We start from the raw sequence: 19,851 nt of genomic DNA on the forward strand, positions 1-19,851 counted from the left end.
ATCTCTCAATATAATATAATATATATAATATATATAATATAATATAATACAATATAATATAATATAACAATAATATCTAATAATAGTGTGTGTGTGTGTGTGTGTGTGTGTGTACTCACCTAGTTGTGTTTGCGGGGGTTAAGCTCTGGCTCTTTGGTCCCGCCTCTCAACCGTCAATCAACAGGTGTACAGATTCATGAGCCTATCGGGCTCTGTCATATCTACACTTGAAACTGTGTATGGAGTCAGCCTCCACCACATCACTTCCTAATGCATTCCATTTGTCAACCACTCTGACACTAAAAAAGTTCTTTCTAATATCTCTGTGGCTCATTTGGGCACTCAGTTTCCACCTGTGTCCCCTTGTGCGTGTTCCCCTTGTGTTAAATAGACTGTCTTTATCTACCCTATCAATCCCCTTCAGAATCTTGAATGTGGTGATCATGTCCCCCCTAACTCTTCTGTCTTCCAGCGAAGTGAGGTTTAATTCCCGTAGTCTCTCCTCGTAGCTCATACCTCTCAGCTCGGGTACTAGTCTGGTGGCAAACCTTTGAACCTTTTCCAGTTTAGTCTTATCCTTGACTAGATATGGACTCCATGCTGGGGCTGCATACTCCAGGATTGGCCTGACATATGTGGTATACAAAGTTCTGAATGATTCTTTACACAAGTTTCTGAATGCCGTTCGTATGTTGGCCAGCCTGGCATATGCCGCTGATGTTATCCGCTTGATATGTGCTGCAGGAGACAGGTCTGGCGTGATATCAACCCCCAAGTCTTTTTCCTTCTCTGACTCCTGAAGAATTTCCTCTCCCAGATGATACCTTGTATCTGGCCTCCTGCTCCCTACACCTATCTTCATTACATTACATTTGGTTGGGTTAAACTCTAACAACCATTTGTTCGACCATTCCTTCAGCTTGTCTAGGTCTTCTTGAAGCCTCAAACAGTCCTCTTCTGTTTTAATCCTTCTCATAATTTTAGCATCGTCCGCAAACATTGAGAGAAATGAATCGATACCCTCCGGGAGATCATTTACATATATCAGAAACAAGATAGGACCGAGTACAGAGCCCTGTGGGACTCCACTGGTGACTTCACGCCAATCGGAGGTCTCACCCCTCACCGAAACTCTCTGCTTCCTATTGCTTAGATACTCCCTTATCCACTGGAGCACCTTGGATAAGGGAGTATCTAAGCAATAGGAAGCAGAGAGTTACGGTGAGGGGTGAGACCTCCCCTGCACTGTGAGTGTGTGTGTGTGTGTGTGTGTGTGTGTGTGTGTGTGTGTGTGTGTGTGTGTGTGTGTGTGTGAAGCACACACACACACACACACACAGTAATTGACGAGAGTAGGGACACAGTGCTTCCCTGAAGCATCAATTTGGTTATGAGTTTATAACCGCTCGGAGGACAGCTGGCTAATGTACTTACTCACCTAAAAAGAAACTTAGAGATATCATTGTAATAATCAATTACTTCAGATATTGTAACTGGTACAAGTAGCTTTCTTGATGTTCACCCATCATGTTGGATACTGTTAAATAGCACCTACACTGCAAACGTGTACACTGATTTGGTAAGAGAGCGAAAACCTAAATTGGGAGGAAGAAGGGAAAGGTGACTACTTGTGTCAGACTTGGAGCCAGCTGCGAGCAGCCGCGTCCAACAGCCTGGTTGATCAGTCCGGCAACCAGGAGGCCTGGTCGACGACCGGGCCGCGGGGACGCTAAGCCCCGGAAGCACCTCAAGGTAACCTCAAGGTAAGGTAAGGTGGCCACATGCGGAGAGCGTCAGCAGGCAGAGCACGTATCTGTCTATAGCAGCTGGCACGTATCCGTTACGCTTAATTTTGTACTAAATTACTACATACTCATCTCATGATTTGAAGATAATAATGCTAAAATACTTAGTCTAAATGGACACTATGAATCCTGGAGATATGATAAAAAATAGTCCCTAGACTCAAGAATATTTATTTAGACTTGCAAATAAATCTAAATTTCACAGGCACTGGGGAACTTAGAACGCTTGATGTAAGTGTAGTCAGGTGGTAAATGGTGCATGTGTGTACTCACCTAGTTGTGCTTGCGGGGGTTGAGCTCTGGCTCTTTGGTCCCGCCTCTCGACCGTCAATCAACAGGTGTACAGATTCCTGAGCCTATCGGAATACCAGCTACCTATAGCCTGTGTGTGTGTGTGTGTGTGTGTGTGTGTGTGTGTGTGTGTGTGTGTGTGTGTGTGAGTGAGTGAGTGAGTGAGTGAGTGAGTGAGTGAGTGAGTGAGTGAGAGAGTGAGAGAGTGAAAGAGAGAAAGAGAGAAAGAGAGAAAGAGAGAAAGAGAGAAAGAGAGAAAGAGAGAAAGAGAGAGAAAGAGAGAGAGAGAGAGAGAGAGAGAGAGAGAGAGAGAGAGAGAGAGAGAGAGAGAGAGAGAGAGAGAGAGAGAGAGAGAGAGAGAGAGAGAAATACAAATGTGACAAACAGGGAAATAAGTAGTCATAACCTTTTATCTAACAATAATGTTTTTCTACAACCAGGATACACAGAATGGCCTCTCAATCTGGATTTAAATTATCTTCAGGTACACATCATCGGACATTTTAGTTCAGCTTCACACAATTCAAATTTACTGTCGACGCCATCTGTTGAGTGCACTCGACCCCAATTCTTTTTGGAAGGGAGGTGTGACGATATCAATAACATCTGTTGAGCGCTCCCTAGCCCATTTTCTGTTCACCGGAGGAAGACTGTCATCTTATTTGATCTCTATGTAGTTTCTGTCTTACTAATCACATTTTTAATCTGCAGAAGTAATATGGATGGTATCTTGGTCACCAGGAATCACTTCACCCAGGGCAGTCCTGAACTCAAGACATGTTCCAGTGAGAACAAACGTTCTTTCCAGTGAGAACGTCTCGGCCACGACAGTGGCCGAGTCGGTGTAGACAGTGATTTGTATGTAATATTAAGCGAAGTATTGGTGATTGGACCGACGTTCCTCGGGATGGTCAAGTTGAGTTACGAGATGGCAGCAATGTCCGTCTGTTAAGAATTGTTATAAGCCTGTGCGGATGTCTGCCAGTGTGTTGCTGGAGACCTTTGCCAATGTGTTGCTGGAGAGTAGAAATAGTGATTTGGGCACAGTGACGATACTGTATAGGACTGGCCAATGATTTACTGAGAAAGTTGAACTATCCGGCGTGAGGACCGTAGAAGACAGGCTCAGGGAGGAAACCTTGAGTAGTGTACGATAGAAGATAGAAGTGGACTCGCCGGGAAAGAAGATTGCTGAAGTTTTAGTGTCCTGTGCGAAAGTGAAAGGTTATGTCATGTACATATGTATAATATTATATATATATATATATATATATATATATATATATATATATATATATATATATATATATATATATATATATATATATATATATATATATATATATATATATATAGCCAGTACCTAGTAGCCAGAACGCACTTCTCATCCTACTATGCAAGGCCCGATTTGCCTAATAAGCCAAGTTTTCATGAATTAATGTTTTTTCGACTTCCTAACCTACCTAACCTAACCTAACTTTTTTGGCTACCTAACCTAACCTATAAAGATAGGTTAGGTTGGGTTAGGTAGGGTTGGTTAGGTTCGGTCATATATCTACGTTAAGTTTAACTCCAATAAAAAAAATTGACCTCATACATAATGAAATGGGTAGCTTTATCATTTCATAAGAAAAAAATTAGAGAAAATATATTAATTCATGAAAACCTGGCTTATTAGGCAAATCGGGCCTTGCATAGTAGGCTGAGAAGTGCGTTCTGGCTACTAGGTACGACATTATATATATATATATATATATATATATATATATATATATATATATATATATATATATATATATATATATATATATATATATATATATATATATATATATATATATATATATATATATATATAGTTAAGAGGTACAATTGATGGTTCTGTTTAGTGTTGTTTATTCCATTTTCCTTTAGATTAATTATTCCTGCAGTTCTTAATAACTTACCTATGACTCGGGGCGGGATCGATTAAAAAGAGGCACTAAGGCCCCATATACAGTTTGGTAAGTAAAGAACCCGGTTACTGGCTAAGTGAGGCTATGACAGACATAAGACGGAGAGAGAGAGAACTGACCGGAATCAGAGGAGGAGGAGGAGGAGGCGCTGGATCTGGAGGAGCAGGCACGTTCCTCGGCTGTGATGGCAAGTTTGGTTGACTCTGTAGGGAATAAACGTATTCATTAACACATTTTCAATTTTAATGGTTGACAGTGGCAGTAAGAGACATATTTGGGTGACTACATAAACATGCCACAATACTCACCACGGACACACACACAACATACCTGAGATGTGATTGGGATATCAAGAAGGGGTAGAGTGTTGTAGTTAGACAGGTCTTGCACAGCTCTTCCATTATCATAGACCTCTGTCCTGTGTCTATCTGAAATACATGTCAACTGAAATAAAATTGAGAGCAAAAATAGCATATAATATATAGAGTTGAGTGCCTTTCCCTAGAGTTCTCACACAAACAAAGTGATGCTGGCTGACTCCCAGACGGAATAGAACAAACAGGCCACATATATGGTTGCTATAATTTATATAATTAACTACAATGATATAAAAATTATATCCTTAACTCCTAAACCATGAAGAAGCAAATAAGAATTTATACTCAATTAAAGTATTACTTGAAGATGGCGTTCCAACACTATAATGATGCTGTACGTGAGAGGGAAAGATATTTCCCTCACATATGTAAGAGTGACATAACGTTCCCACAATTTTGCATACATGTAAAAAAGAAGTAAATCATTACTAACACCAGTAAACGACATGGTGAACATAGATTGGTGTTGGACCTAAGGGACAAAGGTTAAGGACAGCTTATAGCAGTGTCCTTATTACTATAAGGATACTGGACAATGTCCACTGTCCTTATAAGATATAGATTATAAAATCCTCAATCAGAATAAAAAATAAAGAAAAGGAAGACTAATACAAGTTATGAGGTATTTTAATGAACATTCAGAGACTGAAGATGTCTTTTAACCATCCTTTTGTCTAAGGAAATTATGCTTAACAGTAGAAAGGAAAGAGTTACCATAGTTGTTTGTGGAAATAAAATGTCGATACTTGCAGGTGTGAAGGTCGCGTCGTGCTGCAGCGGGAAGGTAATACAGCCAAGATTTACAGATGGGAGAGGGAGAGAGACAAAACAAAATGGGGTAAAAGCTTCCATTCTTCACACTAACATTAACAGTTATTTGTTTAGCACACTTATATATAGAGGTATTGCACACAGTGTACCAACATTCACTCTTGGGAATAAATAAGACAAACATTCCTATAACAGCATATGAAGGAGTGGAAATTGAAGGGAAAATTGTCAATAAAAAAGATGAGCTGAGGTTATTATCAGAAACTACTGAAGAAGTTTACGGAAAATTTTTATGATGATCTGGAAAACGTGCAGGATGATGATCTGGAATACGTACAGGGTGATGAATATGTCGCTTCAGATCATTATGAATAGAAAAGTTGACAATTATTTTTCCATGAGGAAATACTCAAAGATTGAGGTTATTTCCAATGGTGAACATTTATTTTCTATGGTGAAGATTGAGCATTAAGAATAGACGAACAAAGATATTCTGATTGAAGAGCAAGCTAAGTAAGCAATAGAAGTTAGGGAAATTAAGAGAGGCGATAGACTTATTAGTTAAATTTAGCAGCAAAAAATCTGACCGAGTAAGGAGACGAATAACCGGAAGACAATATCAAAGGATGTTTAACATGGAAGAACGAAGAAGAAAGTTCCCAGATATTACAAAATTCTAATATAAAGGAAGCGTTGACCATAGAAAGGTATAATGTCATAGATGTAGGCAACACTGTTACAAGCAGACCTCACCCCAAGTGACTGTATACTCATTCCTCGACCCGGATAGTCTTAGTACCTCCACATGCCGGGAACTGGAGACCTTGCTGAGGGATACTGTACATGCACTGATAGTTTACTTTAGTCCACAACAATGTTTTTGGTTATACAAATACATTATATTAACATGATGTATCCATGAGAAAATCAGTAGGAGAGTTGAGGAGGAGTCAAACCTATGTGCTAGGTACTCCCAGGAACGCTCTAGACCACTACACCACGACATGGTAACAGCATTACAACCAGGGATTCAATTGAATCGTCTAGGATTCCTGAGGCTTCCACTGAAGCCTAATCAGGGTTTCACGCAATATCCTCATGCACTCTGGCTTGTGTACCTCCTACACTTCTCTTCAATAACACAAAGAAATCACATTAATAAATCACAGCTTGTAGCGCTCTGGCTTGTAGAACCAGAGCGCTACAAGCTGTGATTTCATGGGGAACTGAAACCAGAGAAGGCTCAGTTGAATCCCAGGTTGCAATGCAAATACCACGTTACGAGTAGTGGTCTTGAGCGTGCCTGGGAGTGCCCAGTGCATAGGTTCGAATCCTCCTCATGCCTCCTATTGATTTTCTCAATGTTTTGGACTCAAGTATACTTGCTGGTTGGTCAGTAAGCTATCCTCAACACCTACATCAAACAAACCCCCAACTTTATGTTTGTAGAAAATTTCTACCAAAATTACAGCATAACATGTCAGAGTCACATGGTCTATGATATCGCTCCGCGAAACGAACAAACTGGAGGTCACGGGTTCGAGTCCTGTACGGGCTGTCTATATTGCCCAATAAACTCGCCCCTCGGGGCAAAATTTAAAAAATGGTCTATGAAAGCACATGGACCAGGCATAGCTATTTATAGATCTAGGCAAGCTCTCTCAAGACAGAGTGTGTTAAGTCAGCATATTTCGACCATTTTGTAAACTCCATCCCAAGGAGGTCTCGCCAAAAGGATATATCAGAATATGTAATTTCATCTACTAAGCTATAAGCATCATGGCAATACTCCAAAATATATGCATGTACTCAATAAATAATTGTTTAGCCAAATACATTTGGTTAACGATAGTATAAATGGATATTTAAAACAGGCAGGGCAATGATACTCCACCTTGGGGGTGCATTCGACAAGTGGCCAGATGCTGTCAGACAGTAAACAATACTCCGCCACCACACAAGGACACTTCTACGAATGGCTGCTTAATTTGCAGCCATTTTACATCTCTGGACCTGAATGGTGTTGTAAACTACACATAAATGTGTATAAACATTAAAACACTATTTACAGTGTTTTTAGTGTGTCTTGCCATAAAGAAAGAGTGAGAGAAGTGTGTGGACACACCGACGCCACACTCCCTCACACACAGTAAACATGACTCCGATGCCTCAAAAAGATACTCCTCGATGTTTAAGCTGTTTATTTGCAGCTATTTAACATCGGTAGACCTGAATGGTGGTGTCAACTGCACATCTATCTTGAGGTTATCGAGATCATTTCGGGGCTTAGCGTCCCCGCGGCCCGGTCCTTGACCAGGCCTCCTTTTTGTTACACCCCCCAGGAAGCAGCCCATAGCAGCTGTCTAACTTCAAGGTATCTATTTACTGCTAGGTGAACAGGAGAATCAAGGTGAAAGAAACTCTGCCCATTTGTTTCCGCCTCCATTGGGGTTCGAACCCGGAACCTCAGGACTACGAATCCGTTGCTCTGTCCACTCAGCTGTCAGACCACATAAAATGTGTATAAACATTAAGACACTATTTTTAAAGTGATATAAGTGTCTTGCCGTAAGTTGTGAGTAAAGTGTGAGGAACATTACGTCTGACAGCTGAGTGGACAGCGCTTAGGATTTGTAGTCCTGACGTTCTGGGTTCGATCCCCTATGGAGGCAGAGACAAATGGGCAAATGTGTCTTTCAACCTGATGCCCCTGTTTCCTAGCAGTAAATAGGTACCTGGGAGTTAAGATAGCTGCTTTCCGGGGGTGTGTGTAACAAAACGGAGGCCTGGTCGAGGACCGGGCCGCGGGGACGCTAAGCCCCGAAATCATCTCAAGATAACATCTGACGATGGAAGCCAGAAGCTGACAAAGTATAGACAACACCTCTTCAACATCAGTAGTGAACAACACTACATGCTCTGGCCCAACAAGAGGGTTAAATCTCAATACAATAAGATAGAGCTCCATAACTGTATCTTAAGAAAATAAGGGAGGTTGGTGGTGTATATAGAGAGAAGGGATCCAATTCTTTTTACCACTAAAACCATTAACTGCCTGTGCAGTTACACCATGAGCTTACAAGCTCACCATAATAAGTAAATTACTTGCCACTAAAATAAAATTATACTAACTAGGTTAATCAATATTTAACAAATATTTGATATATTGCAATTGCATAAAGATAAATTAAAGTATACATTTGCAATTGATAAACTGATAGCATTAAAGAATTAAATAATCTTGCCATTGTTTATAATATAATACATATGTGGCAAGATGCCAGATCAAAAGGATTGACTAAAATAATTTGTAACCGTATCAGTGTTAGTTGCATTATACATAATATTTTTTACCAAGAGGTAAAGTGGCGATTTTTCATCCGACAGTTTCATGAAAGCAACACCATTCCTGTTGGGTCATCCTGAAAACTGAGCCACCTAGGGAACACACAATAGATACAGTCCACTATCCCATGAATACAACAACAGTTTCCTAGTGGCTACTGGATATGATTATTGTTACTGTAGATTGCTAAGTAGTTGTTATATTGCAATACAATACAATACAATTTTATACAATACAATTTTATTTAGGTAAGGTACATACATACAATAAATATTTACAAGGATTGTTTAACTTATAGGTATAGCTAGTACATACAATGCCTAAAGCCACTATTACGCAAAGCGTTTCGGGCATGATAAACTTAAATGACAAGCTTAATACTAATTGAGCATAATGAGTAGAATGAAAACAAGAAATGAAAACATAGATGAAAAAGCAGCACAAATACAATTATGTCGACAAACAGCGCTCTTTAAAGAAAAAAAACAGACATTGGTTGACAATAGAAGGATAAGGTAGGTTACAGGGAATTTATTAGGTATAGCTTCGCTTTTAACTTAAACTGGTTGAGAGAGGTACAGTCTTTAACATGGTTGGGAAGGTCATTCCACATTCTGGGCCCCTTGATTTGTAGAGCATTTCTAGTTTGATTAAGTCGTACTCTAGGAATATCAAAACTGTATTTATTTCTGGTGTGATGCTCATGGGTTCTGATACAACCTTCTATGAAGCTTTTGAGATCAGGATTGGCATTATAGTTTAGCGTTTTATATATGTATAATACACATGAGAGAATGTGCAGTGACTTAATGTCTAACATATTCAGAGATTTAAGTAGGGGTACCGAGTGATGTCTGGGGCCAGAATTGGATATTGTCCTAATAGCAGCTTTGTGTTGAGTAATTAGAGGACGTAAGTGATTTTGGGTAGTAGAGCCCCAAGCACAAATACCATAGTTGAGATATGGATAGATAAGGGAGTAATAGAGAGTCACCAGGGCAGGGCGTGGTACATAATATCTGATCTTAGAAAGAATGCCCAGTTTTTGAAATTTTTTTTTATATGTTTAGAATGTGTCCCTGGAAATTAAGCTTGTGGTCAATGAGAATGCCAAGGAATTTGCCATCTAATTTGTTACAAATTTGGGTATTGTTTATTTTGAGATTTATTTGATTAGAGGATTTATTGCCAAACAGAATATAAAAGGTTTTGTCAATGTTAAGGGTGAGTTTGTTGGCAGTTAGCCACAGATGGACTTTATTTAGCTCAGTATTTACTGTGGCATTTAGAGCAAGGGGATCAGGACTGGAGTAAATGAAGGTCGTGTCGTCAGCAAATAGAATTGATTTGAGGTGTTGGGAGGCATTTGGAAGGTCATTAATGTAGATGAGAAAGAGGAGAGGGCCAAGTATGCTGCCCTGGGGAACACCAATGTTGATGGGTAGGGTGGGAGAAATTGTATTATTCACAGAAACATATTGGAGCCTGTCAGTAAGGTAGGATTTGAGGTATTGTAGGGAGTGTCCTCTGACTCCATAATGATGTAATTTAAGAAGGTTTTGGTGGTTGACAGTGTCAAAAGCTTTACGCAGGTCCACAAACAACCCAACAGAGAACTCATTTTTATCAAGAGCTGTATGAATCGAGTTAAGCATACTAATAAGTGCATCGTTAGCGCTTTTTTTGGGTCTGAAGCCATATTGGCAAGGGCTAAGTATATTGAGTTTGGCTAGATATGAGTAAAGCTGCTTATAGATTAGTTTTTCAAAAATTTTTGACAAGTTTGGCAGGATAGATATAGGTCTGTAGTTGTTAACATCTGTGAGATTACCACATTTGTGGACAGGCGTTACTTTCGCTTTTTTTAGAATATCTGGGAAGGTTTGGAGTTCAAGTGACTTGTTGAAGAGCAAAGCAATAGCAGGGGCTAAAGATCTGGAGGCTTTTTTGTAAATTAAAGTTGGTATCTCCTCAAGGGCACCAGACTTGGTTTTAAGGGAAAGGATTATCTCATTGACGTCAGTGGAATTAATAGGCTTTAGGTACAGAGACTGTGGATAGTTACCTGAAAGATAGTCATTAATGTCTGTACTGGAAGATGGAATATCATTTGCAAGGGATGAACCAATGGAAGAGAAGAACCTATTGAACTCAGTAGCAGAATCAGAGGCTGAAAGCTGACCATCGTTATTAGACAGGAGAGTCGGTTTGTTATTTAAAGACTTCTTTGATCCCAATATTTGAGAAATTGTTCTCCAAGTTTGTTTAATGTTGCTCTTTATTTGGGTAAATTTATCTTCGTAGTATTTAGTTTTGGCTCGTCTAATTATCTTAGACAGCAATAATGAGTAATTCTTTGAGAATTCTTTGGAGACAATTCCTAACCTATACTTCTTCTCAAGGTCATGTTTTTTATTAATAGATTTAAGTATTCCCTTTGTAAGCCAGGGATTGTTAAGCCTTTTGGTTGTGACTTGTTTTGTAAGCATAGGACAGTGGGTATTATAAAGGCTAAGAGTTTTTTGAAGAAAAGATTGTACTGCAAGGTTGATGTCCACTATGTTACCTAACTCGGACTCCCAGTTGACATTATCAGCAGCAGTTATAAAATTGTCTATAGCAGTTTCATTGTGTAGTCTAAAACGTATCACTCTTGACTCAAGAGGTGGTTTGCTAATGTTAGTTAAGAGAAATGTGGGGTAATGATCTGTAGTGCTATCGGTGATTATACCTGAAGTAAGCGGAGAGGTTATGTTTGTCCAGATGTGATCGAGCGTCGTGGCAGTGCTATCAGTGATTCTAGTAGGTCTAGTGATTAAGGGTATGAGGAAGCAGGAATTCATACAGTTGAGGAAGCTAACAGCAGTGGGGTGTTCAGGCTCGCAGAGGTCAATATTAAAGTCCCATGCGATAATTAGGTGGTTTTTGTTCAGTCTGTTATCAAGTATTAGATTTCTAAGGTTTGAGTTGAATTCGGACACATCAGTGTTAGGAATTCTATAAACTGCACCCACAGTCAGGACAGACTCGGCACCCTTGACTCTGAAGCTGGCGAAGATATACTCCCCATAGCAGTCTCTGGTTCTAATTTCTTTTAAGCATGTTAGTTCTTGTATATTGGTAGTCAGTTCCTTATTTTAGGGAGTCAGATACTTAAAAATACCACAATGTTAAGTGTGCAAGACTGAGACTTGCTCGACACGCCTCACTGCACCTGGTCCTGTATGACTAACCATCCTGCGAGATGGGGACTTTTATTACCACTGCTACCGTATTCACTCTTGTGTTTATGATATCCTCAAAATGCATCCGAAGTCTGTCAGTGCAGACTGGCTATCACATGCCTCTGTATGACTAACCATCCTGTGTGATGGGGGATTTTTTAGCATCACCTAGTTAGCTTTTTTGACACACTGTACTCCACTTCATATAGTCTAGGGTAGCTGCACTAATGCAGATGTACCTCATGTATTAATAAAAAAAAAGGGGCTTCATCAACAAGAGAATAACTAACATCTCACTGTCATATTTTTTTTCCTTGCAAATATTGAGATTTATTTTCTATAAGTTAATACCTTATCTTACCTTTCCAATACTTGGCTCCAACTTTCCTATGCAGCGTTTTGTGGCGTCTGCTGTGGAAGTAATGAGAAGCTATATTTATAAAACAAATATTATAATTGTACACTGCTGAATTTTAGCCATTAAAATTTATATTTTTGGTTAAAATGCCATACAGATACTGGTAATGAAGGATTAACAAACAGTACATATTCTAACATTACAAAATTCAGTATACAGATACAGAATATACAGCACAGAACCTGATGTGAAACAGAAAGTGTATTGTTAATTTTTAAAATATATCATAAATCACGTAAATCCCGAGTACAGCAATTCCATCAACATTGCATATAGGAATAAAATATGGTTTAGGAGTCAACTATTTGCATCTCTCTGAATATTGGTAAATGATGCCAGCTGTAAATGGTGTGAGTACAGAATAGTACTCGCAAGTTAACCACGTGTGGTCCTGGCTCGAGACCGCATCAGCCACCCTGTGTGTGATTAGTACTCGCATGTTAACCGCGTGCTGTCTAGTGCTCTAGTGTTGCACCAACTACCCTGTATCAACTGCCATTTCTCGCATGATTACCACGTGCAGAGATTGCTGGAGAATTTCATCGAAGCATCTAAAAGTTCAACGTTTCTTCTTGTGGAATTCACAAGGTTCGGCAATGCGTGCTTGGCTGGTGATATACCTGAGGTCATCAGGCCCCTCTTTTTTGGTGAAAGGTGATATCACCTGACCCGCACTAGGTCAGGTGATAAGACCTGACCCAGTGCGGGTATAAAATCAACCAAACCTGAAAATTTCTTTCACTTGAGAATGAACCATGGAGGTTCGAAAGTTGTGCAAATTGTATAAATAAGTGTAATACATTCTATAGGAATTCACTTCTTTTCTTTACCTTAAAATTACGAAAATGAGTTTTGGAGAACTCCTATTTCAGCTAAGCCCTGATGCTAAGAAAATAGGTAGAGTGATAGAAGCCCTAAATCAGAAAATAGTAAATACAGAATATGCGGTCATATTCAATGAGACATGTTTGAAAGAAAACCTGCTGCCAGTATACACCAATATATATATATATATATATATATATATATATATATATATATATATATATATATATATATATATATATATATATATATATATATATAATATATATATATATATATATATTATATATATATATTAATATATATATTAATATATATATTAATATATATATATATATATATATATATATATATTATATATATATATATATTTATATATATATATATTTATATATATATATATATATATATATATATATATATATATATATATATATATATATATATATATATATATAAAATTTTCATATTGAAATTATTTTATTATTGTAATATGTGTGATATCGTGCGTTGTACTTGAGTGTTGGAGAACTGTGTTGAGTTTAATTATTCATTTAGTATTTTTTATTTATTTAAATATACAAGTTTCTACATTCTTGTACAGCCACTAGCACACATAGCGTTTCGGGCAAGTTCTTAAACCTAATATTCCCCGGAATACGACCCTGCCAAATCGTTTAACAACCAGATACTCATTTTATTGTTAGGTAAATAGAGGCTACAGTTAAGGATTTGCGCTCAGTAAATCCTCCCCGGCCAGGATACGAACCCTGGGAGAACGCGCTCGTGCTACGTCAGGCGAGCGTTTTACCACTATGCCACGTGGACTGCTATCTTGATTTAACTGTCTTTGTGACAAAAGTTTGATTTAAAGAGTTACTGTTTGATTGGTTAACTGTCTTAGTCACAGAGTGTTAAAGTAATTACTCACTGAGTTGTTACTGTTAGTGTGACTGGAGGATTAACGTAATTAATTAACGCAATTAATCAATTGTATATTTGAGTTGATTGATGTTGTCTTTGGTGATAATGTGTTGACGTAATATTAACGTAATAATTACCGATTATTTGTTCCTGTGTAACAGAGGATTAACATTATTGTATATTTGATTTGATTGCTGTCTAAGGGATGAGTGTTAAATAAGTAATTAATTGAAGATTGTCTTAGTGACATGTCTTGCATTGTTTTGTTGTCATTGTATTGTTTTGTATTGCATCATTGTTAATTGCCACTGCAGAAGTTCAGTGCAGTTTTGGTCCGAGTGTTCACCAGTGTTCAGTTAGTTCATATTTTTCTTCTTGCCCATGCAAGAGTGGTTCGAGACCAGGTCTCGTTAATTACCAGCAGAGTGATGGGACAAGATCCTGCTGCCGTGGTATTGATTAGCTATGTAGTGACACTCTAGATTTAACGTACCGTAAAGTTGTTATTGCCGTGTATTCGTATGTAAGTTTGTTGAATAAATTGTTATTGTTGCAAAGGTGTCTTTACGTCAACTACCTTTGAGAATACTGTCCCATTATATTGCTCTGCTGCTGTTATTTCTAAAGTGTTGTATTTAACTGAGTAAACTCTGGCATCAAGCCAAATTAACCAAAACTCTAAATACTAAATTTGGTGCAGAGATCATGGGGCCCCATAATTAAACCCATTATGTGGCACTGAAGCCTTTCTGCCACTTACCCAGAGGATGGGTATGGGGTCCACAATGAACTAACCTACCTAACGAACTCTCACGGCGACAATATGCTAATTGGGAAGAGACTGTTGATGTATATGGTAGAACTTCTAGATAAATACTTTTGAGCTCATCACAGTTCAGTCGGCAATGATTGTGTCTGGAAAGTCCAGGGATGCGAGTTCGATCCTATTGCATGGTCTCAATATCATCTCATATGTTTACAAACTCTGTAATCCATCTCATCAACGCTGTAACTTGCTAAGCTAAATTAATTTTGGGGATCAGTTCCTGAGCCCATTACGTGCCTCTGTGACCTTTTTCACCTTCAGTTATAACTGATGGAAACTTAAACTACATACAAATATTGTGCATTTTTTTTTTAGCGTTAACACTTGTCGAAAATGCTGCACGTAAGAAGGCGCTTTAAAAACATGCATTTCCTCAAAACACCCTACGTAATACATATGTAAGTATATGATATACTTCAAGCTTCTCACCATTTATATCACAATCTTACTTAACACATTATACTGACTTTCCGTGCCATTGTGTGTTTACGGGACTTGAGAATGGTCCAGGACGGACCGACATGTCGTCACTTCATTTATTGTCAGATGGGTAGACTGGCTGTCTGATGGACTGGTTGTCTGATCAACTGTAAACCTTAGATATTATATGCATTTCTTGCAAGTATAAGATTCTATATATTATAACAAATTTGCTGGAGAATAAAGGGTCAACTTACAAAATTATGATGATTGTGATGATGAGGATAAGGAGGAGAAGACCCAAGACGGAGGAAACTATAGGAAGAACATAACCATCCCACTCAGGCACTACTTTCTCATCCAATTTCATCTCTGCATACGCACTTCTACCTGCAAATTTATTACAAATTTTAGAACTGATTGTTGGCTTCTTCGATAGATGATGTCATGTTCGTGAACGGTGGTAGCCTTTATTCTCCACCCTTAGGTGTGCCAAATAATCCTCTGTAATGACCTAAGTGTAGTTACAGGATGAGAGCTACGCTCGTGGTGTCCCGTCTTCCCAGTACTCTTTGTCTTTGAAACTCGTCCTCCACCATATTCTCACTTAACTTGTTCCAACCGTCTATCAGAAGTGAACTTTCGAATACTTATTTCGGCAACTTTGTTCCCTTAGCTTGAGTCTGTGACCTTTTGTTCTTGAAGTTGCAGAATTCAGCTTTATCAAATTCTGTATGTAGTAATCATATTGCCTCTTTTTTTTTTTAGCTTCTAGCTTTGGCATATTTTACACCTCTGGCCTCTCCTCATAGATCTTGTTTTCTTCAGTTCTGGAAGTCATTTTGTAGCATGCCCTTGCACCTTTTCTAGTTTATTGATGTTCTTAATGAGATATAGGCACCATACAATTGCTACATAGTAACATTTTTGGTCTCAAAAAAAGTCGTGAACAGTTTCTTTAATATTTCACCATCCATGTATTTAAATGCAATTCTGAAGTTGGAAAACGTAGCATTTGCTCCTCGCACAATGTTCTTTATGCGAATCCTTTGGCGACAGTATTATTCAGAACCATCCAGAGATCTCTCTTTGTCAGAGTTCTTTAATGCCTTTGTACATAATTTGTAGGTTGTGTGTGGGCTATTTTCTCTTATTCCATATTCCATACCTTAGCATTTATTCACTTCGAATTTCATTTGCCAAATGTTGATTCATACACATGCATAACCGGAGCCTAATCTGGCAGGTTGTCAGACTGTATGATCTCTCAGAAGATAGGCTCTGTATTTTTTTATGAAGATAAGGCAGCATGATGTTGATTGAGTTCCTAGTAGCGTTTGCTGTAGGATAGATACTTGTAGCTGTGCTAAGGATTATGGTGGAAGCATGGAAAGTCTCTGGGTACATGAGTTCACTCTCACTATTCTTAATATGCGTTCTTACGGACGAATTCTAACTTAGATTATAGATCAGAGACTTCCCGAATATCTAGGGAGTGATTACTGGTAATTAGATAAGAAGTTTGTGCGGTAATGTTCGTTGAAAATGTTATCAACAACACACGCGTTGCGAACCGCTTCGTTGTCAACAAAGGGTGAACAGGTACTGTTCTGGTCACCTCTGCCCCACTGGCGGCATCCTCTCCACCACAGTGAAGGTGCCGAAAATGATTATAAAATTATTAATTTTATTATTTAGACTGATTATTGTGATAAAGTTATATCACAAGATAAACACCTAGTGGATATAAAAATTAATGACAGTACTTGATAGTACAATTTGTCCTTTATTAAGCATTTTGAAAATACGTCAATGGAGATTATAACTTTGTTCCAACAATATTTTTTGATTATCAGTTCCTCCTGGAAGCTTGTAAATTCTTGTGATCACTTGTACAATGTTATATATGCATTGAGACCAATGGTGTGCTTGACCAAATGGTCATGTAACCTGCTAATGTAGATACTGATGGGTCTAAAATCATCAGTAGAGATATAATTCTTATGCACATTATAGATATGTATGGAAATATTTCATTCCTTAGATAATAATATGGATATGGTGAGTGAAATTTTCCACAGTTAAGATAAAAGTTCAACTCTATGCTTTAATTATAATATTTATCATCATAAATTATCAGCATTAGTAATTTCAGCAATATAATTACCTTCGAGCTGCACCCTAGCCACAACAGCCATTATATAAGGGTGAGCGGGTTTCAGCGGGCAGTTGGGGTAAGGGCCGCCGTTAGTCATCTCTCCAACCACAAATTTTTCAGCAAATTCTTCAGCAGCCTGTCAACAGAAAAGTTTATATAACTTGAATATTAAATAAATGCTCTACTTTTCCCACAAACTTTATTCTGGATTAATAGGAAAAGTGCTACTATGGAAACAGGTATATGTTTATTTTATAAATAAAAAAAAAATGTAAACACAATGTACAAAAAAAAAGCACAGGAAAACATTATACAAACATAGAACATGAAACAGACATGAAGTAGAAAAACATATAACACATAACCTAGCACAGTATACAGAACTGAAAGACAAATGGGAATAAAGCAACAAATACAGAAAAGAAGACATAGGACATGTACTAAGACAAGCCATTACCGAGCACAAGAAAAGTACACCATACACTTTAACACACACAGACCGGGAAAGACAACAGAACGTTGACAGAAAATAACCCACAAGAAATACAAGGAGAAAATACATGACACAGTAAAGAAGAAAACCCCACAGCCACACATGGACACACACCAGAACAAACGATTCTTCGCGGAAGCGAACGATCCCCTGCCGCGAACGATTCTTCGCGGCAGGGGATCGTATTCCAGGGACCTGCCCGAAACGCTACGCGTACTAGTGGCTGTACAAGAATGTAACAACTCTTGTATATATCTCAAAAAAAAAAAAAAAAAAAAAAAAAAAAAAAAAAAAAAAAACACCGGAACCGGAAAAACAAAGCACAACCTCGCACCTAAACCCATAAGCAGAAACACCAGAACATGCAGGAACCGGGAACAAATACCCCACTCACCCATACACACAACCACCAACCCCACAACAACACAATTAGGTAAGTACATACAGACACAAACAAAACATCAAAATACATAGGAATCAGGTGCAACAGGAACAAATTCACTAATAATAATAATCCACATATTTCTCAGGGTAATCCAACTGCGGATACGTCTTAACTTAAGCATTCCAAATCATCCTTCCAGTTCAGTAGGGCGAACATCCCTAAGACGCCGCGGGTGGTTCATGCACTCCGGAATCATTATATCAGGCAGAAACCCAGGCAGAGGCGGTCGTCCCCGAGCAGAGGACATCAAAGACGAAGGCGGAGGCAGGAGAGGCAGCAATACCGCCGCCCACGAAACAGAAGACACCTAAGACGAAGGCTGGAGAGGCGGCCAGACCAACGCCGACGAAACATGAGACACTGAAGACGAAGGCGAGGACTGGAGAGGCGGCACCACCGCCGCTGACGTAGCAGGGGGCGGGGGGCACGAAACCCAACGGGCGAGCATCCTTCTTCAGGACCAACACTAACCCACGATGCTCACCAACATCTTCGGCAGGGGCACCACCTCCCACGGGGAACCGAAACAAACGGATGCGGGTGAGGCCTCTGAAACAGGCACCAAGGTCCCCGCACTGGCCCCCACCCCTACAACAGGGTCTACACCACCTGCAGGAACTATACCAGCCTCTGCACAGCAACCTCGCACTCCACAGAGGATGAGCCCTCAAGAGTCCTCAACATCACATTCTGTAGCCCACTGTTATAAATCGTGGGCTGTACTATGGGGGATCTAGTATTAAATGGATGTAGGGGCAGTAGTTAGCATTAAGAGTTATCAAATATGGGAGATCTAAAAGGCCCGGCCCCCAAATAAAAATATCAACAGTGAATATTAATTGGCTACAAGATAATGCCAGTTTAGAGGTTGATCATAGATCTCCTACACAGGAAGAATGGATACTCCTTTAACTAACTTATTTATTAACCCCTTAACAACCCCCCATATACATTCACACCAATAACAATAATAATGTGCGTGCGCGGACAGCGTGTTGCAACAAGCGTGACGCCGTGACTGCCCCACACGCTTACAACTGTTCCATCTGAACAGCTAAGCTGGCCTAATATTTTTGTAACCTTAGATAATCCTCAGTAGAATACTAATATTTAGATCACATGAATGATTTTCTATTAGATCACATTTTACTAATCATTTATATTTGCCATGCATTATTCACTGATATCATTTTATATCCTAATTACATATGTGTATATGCAATAATATGATTTCATATTTACAATCCATTCTGATGAACCAGCATCAGATTATTGGTGCTAAGACGCAATCGTATCTTAGCGCTTTTACCCCCCAATTTGTGAAAGTGAATTTGACTCTTATTTCATGATAACATGCAGTTTAATTAAAATCCATAGAACACTAGTTCGTGGACTTAATTTCAATACACTTGCTCTCCTCAGTTTTCCACAAAAAGTGGTGGTCCTTCGTAACTATTGAAGTTTTCAATATTTAATGCAAATATTTGAGTCAGATTTTCCACAAGGGAGCCAGCGGAGACGCGGGATCTGGCAGAGGTGAAGGTGCCTGCAGAGGCCAAGGAGCCAGCTGAGG

The 19,851-nt window shown here is 38.8% G+C and overlaps 1 protein-coding gene across 2 annotated transcripts in view; it reads right to left on the reverse strand.

The window, feature by feature from the left end:
• LOC123759116 (receptor-type tyrosine-protein phosphatase S) overlaps positions 1-19,851 on the reverse strand; it is a 144,268-nt gene that overhangs the window by 17,018 nt on the left and 107,399 nt on the right. For both annotated transcript variants that reach the window (XM_069328996.1, XM_069328995.1), the window contains 5 exons: positions 17,350-17,476; positions 15,440-15,572; positions 12,131-12,180; positions 4,382-4,479; positions 4,171-4,254 (listed from right to left, as the gene is read on the reverse strand). In XM_069328996.1, coding sequence (XP_069185097.1) covers positions 4,171-4,254; positions 4,382-4,479; positions 12,131-12,180; positions 15,440-15,572; positions 17,350-17,476 — 492 coding nt within the window. The remainder of the gene's footprint in view (positions 1-4,170; positions 4,255-4,381; positions 4,480-12,130; positions 12,181-15,439; positions 15,573-17,349; positions 17,477-19,851) is intronic.

Source organism: Procambarus clarkii, chromosome 22 (assembly GCF_040958095.1).
Source record: "Procambarus clarkii isolate CNS0578487 chromosome 22, FALCON_Pclarkii_2.0, whole genome shotgun sequence".
In the NCBI taxonomy this organism is placed as follows: Eukaryota; Metazoa; Arthropoda; class Malacostraca; order Decapoda; family Cambaridae; genus Procambarus; species Procambarus clarkii.